Here is a 16,249-nt window from a genome sequence, read left to right as displayed (position 1 = left end):
AGCAACCTAAGAAAACCCAGTAATGAGAGCAATTTGTTGCAATACAGCTTGCTGGGAAAAGGCAAACCCAAACGATGAGATGGTCCTCTGTTGAAAGCAGAAGCTTTTCAGGGACGTATTTCTTTAGATTAAAATCTCATTATTATGTTCTTCAAAGCTCAGCAGTGTTTCTGGAGATGGATCAAAGCGTCTCAAGAGAACCCACAAATAGCCAGATGGTTTGGGGGCTCCCCTCACATGCCACTTATTCCCCCCCCCCCCCCCCCCCCCCCCCCCAGAATCTGGAAACACGCTGTCATACTAGTTTTGAGATTTACTTCTGTATAATATCTTCCTGCTACCTCAAACTGCAGTAGATAAATTATTTCTCTTCCCCAAGCAGTTTCTGAGTGGTTGGCTCTTACACCAAAGCAATGTTTGCGGGCTGGGAAGAGAAGCAGTCTCCCTGCCTTTGTGTTCTAGCCAGTCTAGGTCCTGTTGCCAACACTAGATGAAATCCCCCATTTCCAATGGATAGTAATGCTTGATCAAAGTGGCACAGAATTACTCACCTTTGAAGGTTTCCTTCTGGTGCTGCTATTTCTGTCATCCTTTAACTAAACCGTGCTTCATTACCATATATATGTAGTGCAGATCTAAGACGTGAATTACCCGTGCCCTCATACCATACTCTTTGGCTCTGCTACTCCTCCTACAAAAGGTTTCTTGCCCACAGTGAGAAGCTGACAACCTGCAACTTCAGCTGTCACGCTGCTTGAGGCCATACTGCTCTAGCCTGGCGATGCAGTGTTATTTTAGTCGGGTTTTCTAAGGAAATGATGCTTCTGCAATCAGTCTGTCTGGCTGTCACCCCTTTGGTTGCCTGGCCAGCAACCACCACATTTCACAGGAGCACTGAAGCCCTGGAGATCCTGATTTCCTACAGAACTTGTTCCTTGTCCCTGATGAGGCATAAGAGCTGGTCCACCAGCTGGCGGGCTGGCAGCTCTGAACCTGCCCCAGTGCAGGCTGCCCCCTCCTTGCCCAACCGAGACAGGAGGGAAGGAAGGGAAAGGTGTTACAGGGAGGTAAGGAAATATGACAAAAATCCGAGGAGGGAGTGTGAGAGAATGAAGGGGGAGCTGAGGGTGATGTGGTGAGGTTATACGGTGGATGTGGGGGGAGGGGGTGACAAAGGGGAAACATGAAGCCTCATTTCCTACTCACTTATTTCTGTCATTCTGCTGCTTGTAGAACAACGTGTTTTCAGGTAGCCAGGAATATCAGATGTCCTCTTTTTATCTGCCTGCTGCTACATTTCGGAGGATTACATGTAATGTAGAGGCTGGTGGTGGGTAAGACGCATCTCAGTGCAAGAAGAGGTGTTATGCAGAGCACCTGTGTGTCTGTTTATTCTGTTGATCACATACTGCTTTCTGCCTCTTTGGGGGATTTCTGGTAGCTTGGGCTGTCACAGAATAGGTGCCTTCTGATTTCTGTGCAGGAGGAGATCAGATGCAGAGAAGACGACAGGAACAAATGATTCAGAGTTAGTCATCCTGAAGACCACTCAGATTTCTTTCACCCTCACAATCCCCACCACACTGCTGGCAGTACCCTGGGGGAGTCAACAACAGACTGTGTGTTACCATCCTGAGTGCTCACTTTGGGTGACTGATGAAAAGGGGAGGGGGGTGAAATGTGACATCTCATTAAAACTATGTAGACCTAATTATACCATAAGTGGTGACTTAAGGGATGAATTGGTCCAGGGTGAAGACAGCTTTTGTGTGACCAACCAGAAGATCAGAAGGAAGAGGAAAAAAACCAACCATAATTCTTCAAGTGAGCTCCATCTGTGGGTTATGCAGGCATTCCTTTTTTTCCCTTTTTTCTGGTTTTCTTCAGTAGCTGTCCCTGGCTGATAGTGTGAGGAAGAGATATAGAGGCTACAGAGTTGAGAGGGAAGCAGGAATACAAGTATGCATATGTGTGCGTGCACACGTGTTTGTATGCATCTGACTAAACGTAATCCCTGGATCCCTATCGTCAGCTTTTCCCTTGGCACTTCTACAATGAGTAGCTGGAATTTTTTGTTTGTCCTGTCCAATAAGTAGTACATCCGTGCTGGGAGCAGTTACGCCTTATCTGTTCTATACAGCCTATCAGTGGGGAGTGTATCGCTCCTTCCCCTTCTTTGTTTCCACTTGCCAATTTTCACAGCTGCCTGGTGCTTAAAGCCCATGTATTCCTGATGTCTGCACTTGCTCCGGTGTCAGCGTTTGCAGCTCCACTGGGGTTTTATTGCTGCTGGGTGCCTCCCCCTACACAAATTCCCTCCTGTTTTGCTCAGAGACAAGGGTGCTGGGTAAAGGGAAGTGTTCAGTTTGAGGAAGGAGGCTTTTAGCATCCATGTGACTAGCGCAAACACTGAATCACAGGCAGGATGGAGGATTTGACAACACGAGGAAACTGCTGGTGTCTCGGGAGACCTGCAGTGCTGGAGGAGCTGTGCGGGCGGAGTGGGGTTGGAGACCCTGGGGAATGATAGGAGTGAGGTGCTTCACAAGGGGAGAGATGTTATTAAAGCAGTTCACGCTCCTTACGTTTATTCTCACTATTGTGCTTTTGTTGAGCTTCTCTGCTGGAGACCAAACATCCCAGTAAGTCCTCTGATCAGTTGCCGTAAATGGACCTGGAGTTTGTTCTGCTTCCATCTGTTTTGGTTTGTTTGCGTGGGTGTGTTGCATGCCTTGAAACCAGGGCCTGTCCTCAGCAGTATTAAATATACCAGCAGGGAACAAGTAGTTGGTGCTGTACTACCCATCCCAGTGTAATGCTACAATGACCTAAGCTGCATTTTCTGAAATTTGCAAAACCTTTCAAAAACCTTAATGAAAAAGGTCTAGGAACTCACGGACCAGGGCTTAGCCGTGTTTTCCATGTTATAGAATATAAAACTGGAAGTAGCTAGCAGGGTGATAATACGAGCCCTCCTTCTATGCATGAGGGATAAATGTCTTACAGGTAAAGTAAATAGGAATATCATCAATGAGATACGTGAAGTAATTGTATTAATTGTAAAAAGTAATTGTAGAAAAAACTTCTTCTGTATGCAGTGCTCATGAGACCTCCTCCAAAAGGCTGCACCCAGTCTGGGTGCACTGCAAGAAAAATGTAGATATTTGGAAAAAGTCTCCAGAAAACCAGCAATAATGTGCACAGATTAAACTCCATGGATCTCTACGTGACAATAAAGCAAATATCCTTGTCTAGGGAGGAGGGACATAGCAGAAGTCTGTGAATATGTAAATGATAGCTGTAAAGAGGATGGAGTCAAGCTCTCTTCTATGATAGGGCAAGAAATAACAGACCACAATACTGCAACTGAAAATGTGTGTGTGTCTGTTAGAGAATTACAGATTGCTAGGAGCGGAACGTTTAGAAGACTGATAAATCAGGCCAGTTTTAAACTTTAAAACAAAACTTTACTGCACTCATTAATTAACAACACACTTTATGCTAATGGTTAATTCCTAATCATTATCGTTAATTATTACTTTGTATACAAAACTGTTAGTCTTTATCATTTATGCCCTGAATTAACTGTGACTATACAGTACCATAGAGCTGATTCTTTATAGTTAGCACCGACAGCTATGGTCCTTGATGGTCTTAGCTGCAGAAGGAGGAGAGAAGTTGGAAGTGATGCTTCAAAGATGAAGTCATCTTCCGTATCCAGTTTCCTTTTTACATACCTGGTGTTTTAACACTACTTTCACTCTCTCAAAAGTGGGATCTTCGACTGCTAACTGTGCCGCTTCTCTTGTTCTTTTTTTTTTTTTCCCAGTCGTGCTGCTTGGGTATTCAACAGGAGGCCCTGACTGTTTGCATCCCTTATGCTTATCTTGTCCTTTGTTGCAACTTTTTGTTTCTTGGATGCCTCCTACAAGCAACTTGCCACATCTTATTTGCCTATTTGGTGGTCATGTTGTTCACATGCTTAGTGAAATGCTTGTACATACCATTACGGTGTTGCAGTATATTATATACTGCTGTTAGTTACAGTATTTTAGTATGTTTATGTCTAGGCATGAGGAAAGCTAGTATGAATTATATCTTGATTAATGCATTTGTAATTTATAGGCGTCACAAGCAACTCCTTTGACTACAGCAGATTTATGAAAAGGAAAAACAATTCTCTTGATAAAGTTGAGCATTGGTGTATATTGCTTCCAGAGACTTTGATTCGTCATTGCAAGTTAGACAACATCCCCAAGAATGTTGTAGGTAAAGTTTATCCTGCCTCGGTGCAGAGAGATGGACTATATAGCCTCTTGAAGATCCTGGCTGTCTCATCTATTGTGAGCCTAGTTACTTGGAGGGGAAAAAGATAGTTTCTACTGTAGTTGAAAGCAATGACACTGTACATCGTGTACCACCCCGCGCAGGCTGCGTATCGCAGGCACCGCACAGAAAAGTGGCTGTTTCCCTTGGGTGAGGAGAAGGCCATCTAATGGTCTTATTGTTCCTGATGCGTTAGCCAGTAAGTTGGTTTGCCACAGACTGTGCAGCACAGGGTCTTTCAGGGTAAAAAGCAGAAGAATTGTTCCCCACAGTGTCATCTTTTGTCCTTCCAGTCTTTTTAGTTCTGACCTGCTTTTTCTCTTCATCTTCTGCACACTGACAAGGTATACATCTTCGGAAATTACACCTACCAGCAGCTCCCACACGAACAGGCTTGCCCACAGGAGACGTTTCACTCTTTGGCTGGCAGTGAGGCACTTGTGTCATTGAAGATTTCCCCCCTACCTCTTTGTTTGCTTTTCTTTTAATTCTTTTTTTGGCGGTCCGGAGACTGCAACAAACACCGGTCACATGGCAGTTATTGCTGCGAGATGAACAGGTGATTACAGGCAAAAGCCCGGCGAGATGATAGGTGGAAGAGAGAAGAAAAGCAGAGGGGAGCCTGTGCACCGTGTGCATTAGTTAGCTTTTCATTAGCACAGAAACCACCTTAAAGGAGGAAGACCAACAGTCTTTCCAGCTTTTCCTTTCTGTGTCAGAGAAGATTTCTTTGAGTGCAAAAGGAAAATAAAAGTCTCCTTTCTGCTTTCACGGGTAAAAATTAAAATAGGGTCCGTATTTATCGCAGCAGATATTTTAACTCTGTCTGTTCCCTGTCTCTTTTCTACTCCAGTCTTTCAGGTACCATTTAAGTTTGAGAACTCAGAGCTCTTCAAAAATAATTTCCCAGCTCTTTTCTTCCACACTAAGAATTCATGGCATAAATGTTATTTCTGCAGTGCTAATATTTAGCACTGGTGTGTAAGGTGCTGGACTGGCAGACCTCGGAGATCTTGATCTACAGAACAGATACAGCCAAGATGACAGCAGGTCACAGGTCCTCCTCTGTGATCCGCTGGTGTGTCTAACCTCTTGCTGCTGTGACAGTCACTAAAGGCAAGGGATTGCAGCAGCGTCTTATCCCAGGCAAGGCTCACACCCAGGCTGGGAACAGGCTGTTCTCCTTCACCTTAGACCTGCCTACACTGATTGCAACCATAGGGAGAACAAGGTACACAAATATTTTTTATTTTCATAAACATAGTAGCTACTTGCATCCATACTATCAGTTGCTAGGAGCTGTGCTAGAGATGAATTTGGCTCAACATAATATCCTAGAGTTGGTTAGAAAGTCCTGTAAGAGAGGGCTGTTTTGAATGACGAAAATCAGTTCTTAGCACATGCTACAGGTCACTACCATTTTATTCTAGTATCCTTAGTGATACATCGGCAGTAAAGGTACTGAAGCATGAATTCTGTGGCAGAAGAGTCAGGAAAGTAAACCATCGGGCTCCTTTTCCTTCACTGGTGATTCAATAACTAGCTAAGGTCAAGCAGTGGGCAACCCTGATTTCTTCAAACTTGGCCGGTCTTCTGGTTTCTGTAATCTTTCTGAGTCTGAACAAACTTTTGATAAAAAGTCGCATTGCCTAAAATGATACAAGAAGTAGAAGCAGGTTCTGTTTCTCTGCCTGACAAGACATTGAACAGCTGCCATTGAGCCCAGCTTCTACTGAGAGTGAAAGGGGTGGCAGCAGTTCCACAGCTGCACACATCGGTTTTCTCTTGTGACATGAGCCTGCCTGTCAGGAGCCTGCTCAGCCCACCTTGATAAAGTACCCCGGGGGCAGGGACCGAGGTGTTTGTGAGAGAAAAGGGGAGACGGGTACTTGAATAGCAGAAGCTCCTCATGATGACTAAAGGAAACCACACATAAGCATCCTTCATTTAACACAAAGCGCATCCATAATTACTGATCTGGTAGAGGGTCCAAGGTGTGAGAAGGGTCTTGTCCTAATTTCTGAGGCAGCTTTAGAAGAGAGGATGCTTGCTGGTGTTCGGTGCAGGTAGCCAGGGGTATCTCTGTAGCACATTCAGTGATGACTGGAAGGAAACTTAGAAGCTCAGGGCTGAAAGCAGCTGCGCTAGTCGCTCCTGTGTGAAGCCACTATTGCCAGTATCTAAGCCTTCCGTTCTCTTAGGTTCACAGACTAGCAGACAAGCCAAAAAGATACTGTTTGCTTATAAAGCTGGTCCAATGTGTGTTGGCTTGTGCCTTTCCAGCAGGTCTGTAACCTCTCTGAGGAAGGGACTCTCTGCTTCTGTCTATGTAGTGCTGAGCACACTGGATTTGTCTTTATACATTATCTAGTAAAGAGGGGCGATTTTAACATGTTGTCAGCTTGCATTAGCAAATTCTGATGTTGCCTCTTTACCAATTATAATTAATTAATGCTTATCAAAATGAGATATATTGCTATATTTGTGTGTGTGTCCCATGCTTGTTCTTGCTTGTTCCCACTAACGTAGGACAGTAGGTCTGAAATTCCAGAAAACAACAGCCTGAATTTTGTAAGGTTTCTGGCCCTTAAACTGGATGCCTGACAGAACTGAATTTGTGTCCTTCATCTTCTGTCAAAGCTCCCAGCAGTTACTGTTGCTTTTGGCTAACTTACTGCTAGCCAAGGCTAACTGGCTGTAATGAGCTTGCGTTTCTCTTCTCGCAAATGAACGTCAAGGGTCAGATCTCCCTTCACTGATGTCAATCCACTGGCTCTGTTGAATTTACTCACCTTGACATAAACGAGAACAAAACCAGGCTCCAGAGCTGCTGTATTAGTTGCTTGCAGCAAAGTGTGGTCCCTTGCAGCTGAGCTGAAAAGAGGATTAGACCTGCCCTGTGTCACGTGTAGGGCATATGCCTCAACTTTTGTGGGTAACTGGACTTGCTGGTCGCTAAAGGAAAGCACAGAAGCCTGAGAAAAGATTGCAGTTTTCTTCAAAAGTACAGAATAAAACTGAGAACTACAGAGACTGCAGCGAGTTGGTTATAGGCAGAAAAAAGTACTGCATAGCAGCAGCTGTGTGCGTGGTCCTCAGCCCTGTCCTGAAGCAACCCTTCCTTTTCCCTCTGGATGAGCAGACACTGATAATTCTTTGATGCCACCGGGTCTTACCTGCCTCTCGAGGCTGCCTGCAGAGAGGCAGTGATGACAAGGACAGTGGGACACCAGGGACTAGTCTCAGAGCAGTTAATTCTGCTGGCAGTGCTGAGGAAGTTACCAGCCTTCTGGTCACTGCTGTCCTCAGCAATATTTGGAGTAGCTTGCTAAAGACAAAGGTGTCTGTATGCCAGCCCTATGCTCTCCACACCATGTAAACCCCTCTGGTTCATTTTATTTCATTTAAGACTCTATTTTAAGATAATAAGCGGAATCTGTTCTCACCCTCCTTCTTGTTTTTAGAAAAGATCATTTAAAATAAAAAAAAAGGGTGTGGGGACGGACTGTTTTGAACCTTGAGAGAAACAGTTCAGTCTGGGGAAAAACTTTTGGGTGACAGGCTGTTCTAACAGACTTTATTTTCTTAACCTTATTATATAGCAGTACACTGGCTAACGCTGTACCTCGCTCAGGTCTGCTGGGGGGAGCCAGAGCTGTCACCTCTCTGGCTGTCACCCTGTATGGCTAAAAGCTAATGGAGATTCCCCTTTTGGATCCAGGTTTAAAGATCCGTGATTTTAGAGCAGAGCTGACTTTTTCAGTCCCGAGTGCAGCAAAGTAATTAACAGCTACGAATTACGAGGAAATATAGAGTTGTACTTGCTGACACAAATAAGGTAGAGTAAAAACTTTTCCTGGGCTTGAAGCCAACTGGCTCTCTTACCGGGATTCTAAAACTCAGAAACAATTGCTTTATTATTTCTCATTTCTGCAGAATATCGTGGCCCTCCCCTCTTCTAGTAAAAGAAACAGCTATGTAAGAAATAAGACTACTTTTCCCACATCTGTAGGGAACAACTTATGATGGGAATCATCATCCTTCAAGGCACCCATCTCAGTTCTGAAGACATGGGGCATTTAGAATGACTGTATGTTTTCTCAGATGAACTAAACTAATAGGACAATAACAATGCCTCTTTTGAAGTAAATCTGGTGGGAATAATGTTGAGACTTCACTGCTGGCTATAAACTTCCCCTTGCCACCCAAGAGGGGAAACTGCAGTTGAAATTTGCCCTCTTCCTGCAGTGCTGCTGCTAAATAAATGAGCCACCTGTGAATTACAGGGCAGTAAATACATCCACCGACACCTAATAAAGCAAGGCAGAGTGAAGTTCCAGTACTTTACGGTGTCACCAGAACCCTATGATGTATTTATAGCCAGCTTCCCAGTTTTTCCTTTGTTTTATTTATTTTTATATTTATGCTGTACTCCTGCAGTTTGGCTTTCTTGGCCTTTCTCCTTTTTGCCTAGGGTGGTTTACCCAGTGGGCTGCAGGGAAGGAAGGTTGGTAGGCAGAACTTAGATGGGACAACTCCTGAGCACAGGGACAACACACAGCAGGTCTTTCTCCTGTTGAGGGACTACTGGGCATTTTCTGTCTCTGGCCAGGGCAGTTTGAAGTGATGCTTGCCTCCTTGGTATGCCTCCTGCACCTAAGCTGGTACTTCTGTATGTGGGGAAGGGTTGGTGGCAGATTGAGGAAAGGATGTGGTTTGTTTTGGAGCTTGGTAATTTATTGTCATTGAGGGCTCTGCCTCCCGCAGCAGCTCAGGAGGTGGCCAGCATGACCAGGGGCTCAGGTATGGAGAATAGAAGAGGATGTGATCTGCTGGACTTTAAAAGGGGAATTAAGAACTCAAGGATGCTACCATAGTTTAGTCAACAAAGAAAGTGCCTCTTCTGTTTTTTCCCATTTCAGCAACATGGCAAATAGTTACAGGGAAGTGGCAAGGAGTGTATCTGTGCAGTTCCCCTGCTCTTCACTCAAGAACTGTGCTTCCTAAACCACATCCATTTTCCATACAAATGAATGAGTTCTCTACCACTATGTTCTAGACAAGCAGCATTGAGTCCTCAGTGTTTAGATGTGTAGCCCCTTTTTAAGGCATTGGTCCTGTAATGTGTGTATCTTCTGTCCTTTTTGTAATGCTGTAGCTAGAGAAAAAGAAAGTAAAATGATGGAAGGCGGATCTTTGTTGCATTGCTGATAACTAGCTGGGTCTGAAATTTATTTGGAGCAGATTTCCCGTATTTTACAAATAAGCTTTTCCATGATGTGTATTTAATACACATCCTTCCTCCTTTCCCCTAAATCAAGCCCCCTACAGTTTAACTACACAATAAATATTTCAGAGTACTTTGTCTGCAGACTGGGTGAAAGTCAGGACTTCTGTGGTGAGGGACTGAACGTGGATGCCAGCAACGTCCTCACGGGCTGGCAGGCAGCCGTTTGGAAGTGATATGCCAGGTGACATTCCCCCTCTTCTCCCAAGTACCATTAGGAGCAAGGGGGCGGCTTCCTCATGAAGCCAGGATACTTCTGGGTATCCCACCACGCATATGGCAGCACCTGCAGTTTCCTCAGCAAAACTCAGGGCCAGGAACAGTTGTTTCGCCCAGATAAAACCGCTTGGTGCCCTGCGCGTGGCACTGCAAACCTGCCAGCAGGCATCCACGCTGCAGGTCACCCCATCGCTGGCTGCGTGCCACGGTGTGAGGAAGGCTGATATTCACCCTATAAAGCTAACAAACGGCCACCAAATCAGTCAAACGTTTACACTAACAGCATGTACTGTTTAGGATGGACAATCTCTGCCTCTGTTCTGTTCAGTTCCCGTGTCTATCAGTCACTTACCGGCTCAACGCCTCTGAGCCTCTGCTTCCTTATCTGCAAAACAGCAAATACCTAAAGCTGCTGAATGGCTTCATTAATAAGAGATTTTAAAGCACTCTGAGATTCTTAGGTGGCAGATGTTGGACAAATTTGAAAGTAATATTCTTGCTTTCCAGCTTTACCGTCCACAATCATTGATTAAGCCCAGCGAAACACTGAAGTATTTCTACCTGCTCTAGCCCCTGATTTAGATCACATCGTATAAGTTACTAGAAAATAAATTACAAGCATATCACTCTCAGCTAGAAGTTATCAGGCGTGCAATTTGGGCTGATCGTTACAAGCTGCTGATGTGTTGGACCAAATGGAGATCAATGACCGAAAACACGGCATCTCTGTGTTAGGGAAATACTTATGAAATGAGCCAAGTAAGTTTCTGGGCCACATGCCTGCACACCTGCGGGCAGAGACCTGGAGGGGATGACAAGGAAACCCCCCAGTCAGGAGGAGTTTATTTCGGCCGGAGGGGATGCATGGAGGGAGGGAGGCAGGCAGTGCCAGGAGGGTCCTGGGGCCACCGAGTGCCTTTTCCAAAGCTCCTCGCTGCGTGATGTCACCTAAGTCACCTCCCGGTCGGTGCCTGGCTCCCCCCGAGTGGCAGGGGATTTTTGCCGTGCAAATTGATAGGCGATACATCACCCGCTGATGCTACCGCGTCTATTTGTTACTTTATGCGCCGCAAACTCCGGCCGCAGCCCTCGCTCGGGCAGGATTAAGCGCAACGGTGCCTGTTTGGGCTCAGCCGATTGTTGCAGCTGCACAAGCCAAAACACAGACCAGGCTGTGAGGGCGGTGCGGAGGGCAAGGGGCGTAGCCGCTGCCGCCCCTCGCCTGGCGGCCGTAGCGGCGCTGGGACGGCGCGGCGTGGGGCACGGCGGGCCGGGGCACAACTGCCCGCCCGGGGCCGCCCCTGCGCGCCTCGCCGGCGGCTGCCGGGGGTGGGCACCCGCCGTGGGCTGCCCGGTGCGAGGCGCTGCCCCGGGAACTCCTGAGCGATCGCGTCCGTGGTGCGGGTGTTCCCCGGCGGCAGCGCGGGGCCGGCCGGGGCCCGGGGGCGGCGGGCGCGTGTGTAAGGCAGCGGCGCATGAATGGCGGGGGCGGTGCCGCCCCCCGGCCCCGCCTCCCCCCGGAGCCAGCCAGTCCCTCTGCGGAGAGCTGCCGCCGCCCTCATTGGCTCGCCGGGGCCGGGATATTTGCATACGGCTCGCCCATTCGTGGAGTCGTTTCCCCGGCCGCCCGGCTGCGCTTCACCTGCGCCGCCGAGTTGCCCGCACTTGGCGCGCCGGCCGCCAGCATCCCGCCCCCGGCTCCGCTCCGCGCCCCGCTCCTACCGTGCCGCCGGCCCCCGCCGCTCCGCCGCGCCCGCCCGGGAAGACCTGGCGTTGCCCTCCCCGGCTGTGCAGGGTTAATCGGCTCGAGCCCTCGGTCGCCTGGATCCGGTGGAAGGAGGATAACACCCCAGATCTGTGTGTGTGCGTGCGCGTGTGTGTGTGCCCAGCAGTTCTGCATTGCAACACTTGCTAGTGGAGAAGCAACAGACCCCCCCTGGAATTGGGATTAAAAAAAAAAAAATAATCAAAAATTTACCTGGGGTCTCTGGCTTATTTCTTCTTTTTCGTTTTTAATAGTCCCTCTCCGCAAAGTGAGAGACGGAGATTCGCAGGCAGGGAAAAGTCCTCAAGGACCCCTTGATCCTGGAGGAACCTGACCAGTGCAAGCTCCGGGACCCTCCCGCTGACATGTGCGGCTTCCCTGCGCTCTCCTGGAGGCTCCGTGCGGCCGCGGGGCTCCTGGCACAGTAGCTCCAGCCCTGGGAAACGGCGCGTATTATTCTTCTGTGTGTGGTTCCTAACCTTCCCCTTCCCTCCCCTTCCCTCCCAGCGCTCGCTCTCGCACAGACACATACTGTCTCTTTGCCTCTTGAACACACACGCACACGCTAGAGCCTCGGAAGCGACTCTTCTTGCTGCTAGCATGGGTCCCCTGGCATCATGAACCTTATCCTCTCTCCCTGGCTGGAATTCAGACTGTCCGTCTGTAGGTGTCCTGTGCCTTGACCATGCACCTGAGAATAGACCCCAGCATTTGCCCTGGACGCCGCCCCGCCTGGACCCTGTGGATGTGCTCCCTCTTTTGGGGATGTATCGTCAGCTCTGTGTGGAGTTCCTCTAACGTGGCTTCTTCTGCCTCCTCTTCCTCGTCTGTATCTCAGGCTCAGTATGAGCATCACTTCCACGGCAGCAAGCACCACTCTGTGCCTATCTCTATCTACCGCTCCCCTGTCTCCCTCCGAGGAGGACACGGTGGGTTCCCACTCTTGTTTCTTTCTAACCTTTTTGCAGAGCCGCTGGAGCAGCAGAGGGGGAGCAGGGACGATGGCTGTGACTCCGGGGAAGGGGGGGTCCTCCCAGCCCCTCGTATTCCTGCTGTTAGCTCCACTCCCCATTAACCTCCCTTTCCTCCCCTGCCCCCTCCCCGAGCAAAGCCCACGGCTGAGGACGGGCTGCCAAAGCCAACTTCCCTGCCCGGGGGCGGGGGGTGGTGGTGTGTGTGTCTGAGGGGCTGGGGGTCTTCCGGGAGGGGAGCACCAACTCTGTGGCTCCCGGCCCCGCTGACGTGGTCCGTGCAGCTCGGGGCGGGGGGATGCCCGCCCTGCCTGCCCCCCTGCCTTGCCTGCCCCCCTGCCCTGCCACCCCCCTACCCTGACTCCCCCCTGCTCTGCCACCCTCCTGCCCTGCCACCCCCTTGCCCTGCCTGCCCCCTGCCCTGCCACCCCTCTACCCTGACTCCCCCCTGCTCTGCTACCCCGCTGCCCTGCCTGCCCCCTGCCTTGCCTGTGGGCTCGCTCGCCCCCCGCCCTGGGGAACTTGCCGGGTGGCTCGGGATGTACAAAGGAAAAGGCGAGATGTCCTTACCCCGGCTCCCTGCTGGGTGCCTGGCAGGGAAACCCAGCGGCAGGTAATAACAGGGAGTGGTTTTCTACTCTGGCAGCGAGGGAGAAGGGGAAGAGGGGCTCAGGGATGCTAGGGGATGGTGCGGGGTGACCTGCCAGCATCCTGCCCCTGAAATGCTGAGCAATGCTCAGCAGCCAGCCCAGCACTGCCTCTTGCTCAGCTTTTCTGAGTCTGCCCGCCCTGGCAGGAGCTGGCCCGGACCTGGCTGGCCTGGGTGCTCCCCCACATCTCCACCTTCCCTTCTCTATTCTTGGTCCATTGGCTTCTGCCTTCAGCCACATCAGCCAGATAGGGCGGGCAGGCCAGGGCCTGGCCCTTTCCCTGCAGGCTGCAGGTCAGGGGCAGCTCTGGCCAAGGTGTGAATCCCGCAGCACCTCTGCTCTGCCACCTTTTAGGCAAACATAGCGATGTACTGGAAAGGTGACTAAAGTCTCTGCACTTGCACTCTGCTCTGTCCTTCGCCTTCCTTTAGCTATTCCTGTTGGAAACCCTTTGGGGCAGGGACTGGCTGATCCCTCATATCCCTCACTTCAGCACAGTAGGGGCTCTCTCGCATGCTCCTTGAGTATCGCTGCAAATAACAGGGCTCCTGCTGCTAATGATTAATAACCTGTAACTGAGTTTCACATGGGTGGTGCTTAACAGATGGTCTTGATGCCTGACATGGCACTGGTTCCCTTCCTGTGTGGGGCCTGGATGTGTTTCTCTGGCTTTCGGGGATGGATGTGAACTTTGGGGTAGAAGTGGAAGATTGATAAGCTGACAGGATACTGCCAGTTGTGTCTGCAGACCTGGCTGCGCACCTCCAGCTCAACCCATGTCGCCCAGTGCCACTTTGGTCCCCAACCCTTGCCTCTGCAGCGCGGTGCTGTTCTGCAGCTCCCTGGGCTCCCCCTTCCTGCACTGCCAGACCACCGGCAACCTGCCCCGCAGTGCTCCCAGCCACCCTTTTCCCATGCCCTCCAGCAGTGCTGCCAAAGCACCTCCTGCGAGCGCAGCCCTGCTCTGCTGGTGCTCAGTTGTGACCCGCAGCATCTGCCTCCTGGCTTTGTTCCTGAGCCCGTTCCCTCTCCAATGCGCCTTGGCTCAGACCTGCAGTACTGAGCTCCTTCTACAACTCTGCCAGGGTACCTATAGCCTTAATTGGAGGTCTGTTCATCAGTGTGCCATTTGAACTCTTCAGACTGCTGTGCTGGTCATCCGAGTGCTTATCTGTGATGCTCCGGGTTTCAGTATCCCTGTAACCCTGACACAGCCCTGCCAGCACATCCTCCTAGTGCCTACTGCAGCCATGTCATGCGGCATTTCAACCAACTGTCCCAGGGCTCTCCCCTCCCTTCCATTCTTTCAAGTGGTTCTCTCCCTCGTTTCTGACACCAGTTTTTCTGGTCCCACACAGACATGCTTCTGTAGCTGAGTGCTCCTGTGGTGGAAGGGGATAGCAAAGTCTGGCTCGTGGGTCACTTGTGAGGAAAGGAGGGAAGGATGTTGCAAAATGTGATAGCGGTTAGCCTTGATGTAAAAGGCAGGCACTAGTCTGCAGGAAAGTCCATAGTCTGTTTCCTGGCCAAGAAATGATAGTTCTTTTCTCCTTGATGACTTTTCCATCTGCCCTGAAAGCCCAGCAAAGCCTCATTTAAGAGCCCTGAGCAAAAGCTGTTATCAACTTCAGTGAGAGACAGGCATTTTTTCTGTGTCCTCATTGCAGTAAGGAATCAAGGGAAATGGAGAGCTTGGGGAGCTCAGGCTGGTACATAAACCAGCCTGAGATTTTTTTAATTTTTTTTTTTTCCTAATCATGTCATGTAGCAAAGCTGGCATGGAAACCCCCTTTGGCCATGAGTTAAGGGAGGGGGACAGAGAGAGAGGAAAAAGAGACCACAGAGACAGCTGGTCTTGTAAACACATGCATGGTTTATTTTTGTGTTTTCTTTTACTGTTGTACGACAGAGGCCCTTGGAATTTGGATCCGTGACAGTGTTGAAGAGTCAGATCCCAGGAAGGCCGTGCATTCCCTGTGTTTCCTGTGATTCTGATTAATTTTTTTTTTTTTTTTCGCTAAAGGGAAACAAATAATTCATTCTGACTTCTGCCCTGCTTCGTGGCTACATTTATACTGGTTTCGGAAGGAATCAGGTCAGGATCCTGGCCACCCTGCTGTGCTTCCTCCCAGTCCCACAGTGCTGACCACTGGGACTTAGTCTTATATTTAAACTGTATTTTCCTTTTTTTCTTCTACATCCCAGTGGATTTCAATCTGTTTGAAGAAGCAGATTATTATCTAGTACAAAGGAAAAGTAAGTGTCACACAAGCAGTGAATGGTTGTTTGGAGTCTGTGTTTAGTGCGCCTTTAAAATCAGTGGAAAAACCTTTTTGTGGCTTAACTTGAATGGGACCGTGCCCCGGCAGTCGTTACAGTGCTGGGGTTACGAGAGTTAATGCTGAAATCACTGAGCTGCTGCTTTCCGGTAGCTGAGCTGCAATCTGCAAATGTAAAACTTGGCACAGCGCATCTTCTCAAGGAGAAAGTCTTTGTAACAGGTTTACCTCCCTGTCAGCAGGGCAGTGAGACTGGCCAGGCAGAGAACTTCAACAAGCCAGAAGGAATCTTTTTTTTCATGTGAGGACCTTCCTGGACAGGCAGAATCTTTCTCCCTGAGGAATAGAAAGGGAAAGCCAGGATTCCTTTTTTTTTCACTAAGGGCTTGTGGGACAGAGGCAGGGGAAAAAATCCAACTGTGGAACAAAGTTGGGGCAGTGTTTATTGGAAGTCCACAGGTGCAGAGTCCTCCTGCCTCCCCTTAGCTGCTGAGCACCCTGCCGGGTCAGCTGCTTTACCAGAGCCTGCAGCAGTGGCTTCACAGCCCCTCTTTCCATGTCCTCATCACCTCAGCTAATGAATAATGCATGCCTCTGGTTGACAGACAAAATGAAGAGATTTGTGCATGTTTTGTCTTAGTGATGAATTAATTTGGTTTCTGCTTTCCTCCTCCAGCTGTTTTTTTCTCTGGCCCTCCTTAATGGATTGGGACCAGGGATGCACAGAGGTGACGTGTGATGCTTGGTGCAGC

General features: G+C 49.2%; 1 protein-coding gene across 26 annotated transcripts in view; it reads left to right on the top strand.

The window, feature by feature from the left end:
* NRXN3 (neurexin 3) overlaps positions 1-16,249 on the top strand; it is a 1,021,997-nt gene that overhangs the window by 636,068 nt on the left and 369,680 nt on the right. For 2 of the 26 annotated variants that reach the window (XM_055812542.1, XM_055812532.1), the window contains exon 1: positions 11,464-12,526. The exons of 21 other annotated variants lie outside the window; for them this stretch is intronic. In XM_055812542.1, the coding sequence (XP_055668517.1) occupies positions 12,283-12,526 (244 nt within the window). In that variant the 5' untranslated portion in view covers positions 11,464-12,282. Of the gene's footprint in view, positions 1-11,463; positions 12,527-16,249 lie in introns of those variants that run through there. 3 more of the 26 variants (XM_055812590.1, XM_055812601.1, XM_055812579.1) reach the window with 3 other exon arrangements.

The sequence above is a fragment of the Falco peregrinus genome, chromosome 1, assembly GCF_023634155.1.
Source record: "Falco peregrinus isolate bFalPer1 chromosome 1, bFalPer1.pri, whole genome shotgun sequence".
In the NCBI taxonomy this organism is placed as follows: domain Eukaryota; kingdom Metazoa; phylum Chordata; class Aves; order Falconiformes; family Falconidae; genus Falco; species Falco peregrinus.
This window is presented reverse-complemented; position numbering and strand designations above follow the sequence as displayed.